Here is a 7,097-nt window from a genome sequence, read left to right as displayed (position 1 = left end):
CAAGGACCTCCCACAGCTCCATGTGGACAATCTAACGAAGAGCGTAGCATGAAGGAGATACTAAAAACTCCAGTGGACAAGACAGAGCATGGCTTCGTCTTGGAACAAGTAGAGGAAGCTGTCATTATTAAAGAAGAAGAGTTGTTTGAAGACTTAGGAGACGCTGAACTTCCATGGGAATCCAGAGTTGTGGAAAATTTTGTCAAGGACGTTACAATTGATTCTAAGGACGACAGTGCCCAACCCCCATGTAATGAACTTGCATCCGCGAGTGAATTCTCTGAGATCGAAGAATTTTTCCCAAGTGACTATGAAGATGATACGGAGGTAGATTTCTCTCAACCTCCAGTTTATGACTTAAGTGATGAGGAAGACATAGATGGCTTTGATCAGGACATGGATACATTTGAAGAATCCTGCAAGGAAGTGGAGAAATTCACAGAAGAGCACAAGGGAGTAGAACTCACAGAACCACTGGAACCACCTATCCCAAGGCCATTACCACCCAGTACAAGCTTCAAGTGGGTACAATCCTTAACCTTTAATTGTATTTTTTCACTTGAATATGGTTTGCTTGAAACAGATGGCCAGCTTAGAGCTCTCTGTGGCTTTAAGAGTAAGTGGGACATGGCTCGTACTTAGAGCTGGTGCACAAGGTTCACTAAGGTTCCACGCTTCAACTCGAAGTGTAAGGATTGGTTTCATATTCAATCAAATGGATCTTGGAAAGCGTTTGGTTATCCTGGTGAGAATCTAATTTCTAAACCGTCTGGATGGAAAAGTATAGATCAAGACGAAGGCGGATTTAAAAGCAAAGTTTGGGATCCTGGAATCTATTCTAACTCTCGTTACCCCGGGAGCCTGAGAATCTATTTGAAGCTGGTCAGAAGCTTTACATGCCTAGTTTGGGACCCCGGAGGCTATTGGCATTCCAAGCATTGGTGGATATTTATGGATGAATTCAAGCATAAGCCACCATAACAGGAAGCTCCTCCAATGTCCAACTTAAGGACTTTAACTAAAAGTGCTAGGTGGGAGACAACCCACCATGGTATGATCGTTCCTTCTTCAATTTTTATTTAGTTTTATTTGTTTTCAAGTTTTATTTTATTTTATTATATTGAACCTGGAGTTTTGCATCACATTCATATTTGCATTCTGCATACTGCATAAAAAAAAGGGTGCGCGACGCGACCGCATCATTCATGCGATCGCGTCAAGTTGCGAAAAAAACTTCCCACGCGACCGCGTCATTCACGTGGCCGCGTGACCTGGAGATCGGCGTAACCATCCAACGTCCAGAAAGTTAGGCTGGAAACGTGCGGCCATTGTGCGTTTCGCACAAATGACCCATGCGGTCGCGTCCCTGACGCGATCGCGTCACTTGCACAACACACATCCCACGCGACGCGATCGCATACCCAGGCGATCATGTCATTCACTCTTTTTGCCCTCCACGCAATCGCGCCACTCACGCGATCGCGTCGACCCTCATTTCACCCCAGCCACGCGACCGCGTGCCCCACGCGATCGCGTGGAATCAAATTTATACCCCCAGTCACGCGAACCCTATCAGTCGCGCCCCCCCACCCCCCCAAACCCCTCTTCTTCCTCTCTTCTTCTCCAACCAAGCAACACCACCCAGCCACCATCACCAATCGCCGCCACCGCCGGCCACCCATACCCCTTCCTTTCCCCCCTCTTTCTTCTTCTTCTTCCTCCCTCCACCACCACTGCCCTCCTCCGCGATCACCACCACCGCGCCGCCGTCACCACTGCCCAGCGCCAACCACAGCCCCCCTTCCTTCCCCTATTACCCCCTACCCCCATTGCCCTCCCTTTTCCCTCCCTTCCTCCGAACAGCAGCCACCGCCGCCGCGCCACCCTCCTCCGCCACGCCAGACACCACTGCCACCATCCCCAGCCACCTCTCTGCCCCACTCTCCTTAATTCGCCTACCAGGTTCTGACGAACGCCACCCTTCTATCCATTCGTAGTTATTTCATATTTTTCTGTTTATGTTCATATTTAGGCTAGTTAGATATGCATGTTGTAGTAGATTCTAGGTTGTTAGGTAGCCTAGGATGTGGTTAGTGGATTTAGGTCTGTTTAATTGCACTGTTCGTGTTTCTTGTTTTATCAATTTGCAATTCTGCTGTTGTTGTGAAGTTAGTAATGTTCATATGCTGCTCTTCAAGTTCATGCTGCTGTGCTCTTTCTTATTCATACTATTTAATTGCAGCTTTAATTTTGATTCATATGCACTATTTTGTTGCTGTTAATTTTCCGGGACAATCCAATTTTAGCCGGAATGCTGCCCAAATTTCTGTAAAATGTTTCCATTCATGTCTTGGTTTTGGCGTTTTCAACTGTGCTTTCCTTAGATTTAACCAAACCATTTCATGAATGCCAGGGCAAGCTTTCTCATTCTCTTTGATTTCTTGGTTCATAATCTGCATTTTTGATGATTAGATTCCAATTTTTTTGCTATTTCTATATCTATCTGAATCATCATCAACCTAATTTCCTTATTTGGTTATGAGTTACCTGTAGCCTTTAGTTGTGAATACTTGTTACTTAGAAACTTATCATTATGCCACTTACATTAACCCACTTTTTACTAACTCACTAATTTTAACTTCCTGAACACTTTTTCAATTCTAACCAAACTAACCTTTCAAAACATCTCTTCTGGTTTTTCACTTTCTTTTAACCTTCTAACCACGGCATACTGATAATTTTTTCCTAATTAACATGCCTTCTATTACATTTTGGATTGTGAATTCTTCCTTTCGAACTTTTAACTCCTGTACCATCCTTAATGCACATTTACTTAACTCATTTTCCTTATCCTATTGCTCCTTTGCCACTTTGTGTTTCTTTTGACTATTTGCCTATTTGTTTTCCTGTTTTTATTATATCCTGGTTTTCTATTTTTCAGGATGTCTGCCACCCAGAGAAAGGGAAAAGCAAAGGCAACTACTGGCAAACATAAAAGAGGAGACTCCGCCATGTCCATCCTGGATATCATGCACGATGACTCCTGGCGGGAGAAAAACTTTACCCCGCAGGAGAAGCTCCCTGCTACTGATCCAGTAAAGTTTGCAAACCGATACTGTGAGCTGAAGTATCCGGTGTTTGCAACCTCCAGGAACCTATACCTAGAGCGGACTTTGAAGATCCCAGAAGAACTCCAGCAATACACCTCTGATCAGATCAAACAAAGAGGCTGGTTCTTCCTGGAGAGAAACCTGACTGAGGTCAATGCATCTTGGGTTCGGGAATTCTACTGCAATTACTTCAAGACTTCCCTAGATGCAATGAACCTTAGGGGGAAGCAGATTCTGGTCACTGAAGAGGCCATAGAGGATGTTCTGAAACTTCTGCCCAAATCTGATCAGCTGGATGGTTATCAAAGAGCTGAGGAGGACATGCGCTTCATGAAGTTTGATTGGGATGCAGTCAAGGCCAGGATAGCCCTTGACCCGACCGTTCCTTGGATTATGGGTCAGAACACCATCATGCCAAAGGGAATCAAGCGAATTTACTTAAATGATGAGGCTCGGCTTTGGCATCAGATACTTAGCAACTTCATCATGCCGAGCACTCACGAGACTGAGATACCTGCCGCTATGATCACCCTCCTATGGTGTGTGATGGAGGGTAAGGACCTGTACCTGCCACGCTTTATCTGGTACTATATGGCCAGGGTCCACGTCCGAGGCACTCTTCCCTTTCCTTATCTGATTACACAGCTAGGCCGTCGAGCTGACATGCCTTGGGAGGATGCTGATGAAAAGCTACCTGCTGTAGAATGCAAGAAGATTATCCCTCACAGCAGGAACTTTCTGGCTTTGGGCTACAGACCTCCTTTCCTCACTGCTACTGCTGAGACAGCCACACCATCTGTCGGCCCCTCTTCCTCTACAACTACCCCTGCCACCACCACTGCACCTCCACCTGCCCCAGAGCCCGTCTATCATCTAGTGCACCGCCTGTTTCAACGGCTTGAGCAGATGGAGCGTCGCAACAAGCGACGCTATGAGCACCTGAAGCTGATGATACGATCTGGCGACATCTCCTCCGAGCCTGACACACCATCCGAGGCATCTGAGGAGGAGGCGAATGCGCCCGAGGCTGCGACTCATCCACAGTATGAGGCAGAGCAGGCAGACACAGAGCAGGCCGCATCACATCAGGAGTCTCCGCCTCAGATTCAGGCTGTAGACCCCGAGATCCCTATCCAGTCAGCACCTCCTCTGCAGCAGGCAGATCTTCAGACCACCACCACAGAGACTCCAGCTACCCGTCCTTCCAGTGATGACACCCCTTCACACCCTGCTTGAGTGAGCATCAGGGACGATGCTACATTTTAAGAGTGGGGAGGTCGCCATCTCTGGCGTTCTTTTTTTTTTGGTGAACCACTACATACTCTTTTTATTTATTTTGCTACTTTTCTGTATTTTTATTTTTATTTTCTCAGTACTTATATATATTGCTATTTTTATGTATTTATTCTATGTTGCACTTTAGTTCATATTTTAGCCATTTAGTTTTAGTTGCAATTCTAACTTATTAGTTATAAAAATTGTGGATTAATTAGTATAGTTTACCCTTTTTTTAGCATAAGATAGCTTAGTTTAATTTGAAAATATAAAAAGGAAGTAAACTAGAGACTTGAACATAATAGAAACAATCCACACACCTTGTATATATAGCATTACATGTTAGTTAGTTAACAACATTTCATTAAGGAGAAACACTAGAACTTTAAAGCCACCTTAAGTTTTACATTGAGAATAATGAGAATTTTTAACTAAACCTGCATGACATACATAACTGATAAATGATTTTTGAGCTAGAGAACACACAGCTTGTGAGTTTTGAGCTTAATTGTATGGTTACATTCAAACCATAATATTTTATTCCTGTGTGTTCCGCCCTTCTTTTTTTTTTTATTTTGATGTTCTTTACTTTGTTTTAATCTATATGTCCGATTATAGAATATAACTACATACCAAGAGAGTGATTGAGGCCATTATTTGATTTTAGCTCACTTATCCCAAAATAGCCTACCTTTTACATCACCCTTGTTAGCCCCCTTGAGCTTTTAAATCCCTTTTATTCTATAAACCACATTACTAGCCTTAAGCAGAAAAACAAAATAAAAATCCCAAATTGAATCCTTGGTTAGCTTAAGATAGAAATTGTGTATGGTTTACATGTGAGAAACCTATTGGGAACATGGATGATAAAAACAAAAGGTAGAAAAGTTTAAAAGAATAAAATAATTCAAAATAAAAGTTTTGGGAAGCATGCTCATGTGAAATTAAAATAATTGAATTACCATGTGCATTAAAAAAAAAAAGAAGTGTTATTTTTCAGTAGTTGAATAAAGGGGACACGAAAGAATTCCCCAAATGTGAAATAAAGCAATGCACATAGGATAAAAATAATAAACATTAAGGCATGAGTTTGTAACATCAAAAGTGGGAAAATATGGGAAAATAGGTAAAGAAGCTTTGCTTTAGAAAGTATGTATGTTAGGTGAGATCTTAGACTAATTAAGGATTCACTTATTAGCTCACTTAGCCTTATACATATACCCTTACCTTTACCTTGGCCCCATTACAACCTTAATTCAAGACCTCATAATATTTGGTATGTCTATATATTCTATAATTGTTGATTGGTTAGATGAAGAACAAAGTTATAGAAAGAAAGAATAAAAAGAAGAATAGAGTGATTAACCCAATAAACACTGAGTGATTAGAGAGTAAACACAAAATCCAGTGAGGGTTCAATAGCTCATTAACATATATCTCTGCTTAAATTATTAATTGTCTTGCAAGTTTATAAAATGTTTTTTTTTTCTCTCCCATCTCAATTGTAAAGGCACTTTATCACTATCTAAGGCTTGGCTATATGTATATATATATATGACTCCTTGAGAATGTGAATTAATTCAACTACATGCAAGCTTTATATTCAAGTGAATAAAAATTAGAATTGCATGATGCATCATTCATTTAGGTAGTTGCATTTAGATTAGATTGCATTGCATGACATTCCACCACTTTAACCTTACCTTACTCTTCATCTTGGACCTCATGCTATTGTTTAAGTGTGGGGAGGTTGATAAACCCATATTTTATGATATATTTTGTGCTTAATCTGAGTGATTTATTCAATCCTTCACCCACTTATTCATATTAACTGCATGGTTATACTTTCCCTTCATTATTATGTGATGTATGTGAAAAACATGTTTCCTATGCTTTAAAATTAATTATTTTAATTACCTTTATTTCCATTCGATGCCGTGATTAGTGTGTTGAGTAGTTTCAGATCTTCTAAGGTAGGAATGAATCAAAGGATGGAAAGGAAACATACAAAAATGGAAGGAAAGCACAAAACGGAGTTTTTGGAGAAATTGGCATCCACGCGATCGCATGGACGACGCGGCCGCATGCCAAGCGCGAAGAAGTAGTGACGCGGCCGCATGAATGACGTGACCGCGCTCCTTAAGCAGAACACATATGACGCGGCCGCATGACTGACGCGACCGCGTGACAAGGAAAACTCCGAATGACGCGACCGCGTGACCCACGCTGACGAGTGACAGAGGCCATGCACCAGAAATTGCAGAAAACACTCATAGCGATTTCTGAGGCCCTTTTTGGCCCAAATCCAAGTCCAGAAGGCATAGACCAGAGGTTATGAAGTGGAGGAATGCATCCATTCAAGAGAGTCTCCACTTTAGTTAGTTTTCCATGATTTAGATTTAGTTTTGAGAGAGGTTCTCTCCTCTCTCTTCTCTCTTTAGGATTAGGATTTAGAATTAGGATTTTATTCGCTTTCAGGATTATCTCTTTATCAGCTGGTTCAATATTCCTTTTTTTTACTTTTGCAATTTAATTTATGAATTCTTCTATGTTACAGATTACTCTTTGAATTAATGTTAATTGAGGTATTTCAGTTTATTATTGCTTTCTTTTATTTACATTATTGTTATTCCCATCTGAAGACATTTTTATTCTAGTAGATTTATTTTTCTCCTTTTGGTCTTGGTTAAAAAATCAGTAACTCAGGAGTTA

The 7,097-nt window shown here is 41.4% G+C and overlaps 1 protein-coding gene across 1 annotated transcript; it reads left to right on the top strand.

The window, feature by feature from the left end:
• Positions 1-715: 715 nt before the first annotated feature.
• LOC148576491 (uncharacterized) lies at positions 716-4,346 on the top strand. The gene is made up of 2 exons (XM_088502732.1): positions 716-745; positions 3,180-4,346. The coding sequence occupies exons 1-2, from the start codon at positions 716-718 to the stop codon at positions 4,344-4,346; spliced, it is 1,197 nt and encodes a 398-aa protein (XP_088358858.1).
• The last annotated feature ends 2,751 nt before the right edge of the window (positions 4,347-7,097 follow it).

This window comes from Arachis ipaensis, chromosome B1, assembly GCF_059453495.1.
Source record: "Arachis ipaensis isolate K30076 ecotype BB chromosome B1, ASM5945349v1, whole genome shotgun sequence".
Taxonomy (NCBI): Eukaryota; Viridiplantae; Streptophyta; class Magnoliopsida; order Fabales; family Fabaceae; genus Arachis; species Arachis ipaensis.
Note: the sequence above shows the minus strand (reverse complement) of the source record. Positions and strands in the feature narration are given on the sequence as shown.

Excerpts from the sequence above, each read along its gene's own strand:
- LOC148576491 (XM_088502732.1), top strand. The coding sequence starts at position 716 with ATGGATCTTGGAAAGCGTTTGGTTATCCTG. Across the intron at positions 746-3,179 it reads GAAAGCGTTTGGTTATCCTG|ATCCCAGAAGAACTCCAGCA; the intron begins GTGAGAATCTAA and ends CGGACTTTGAAG.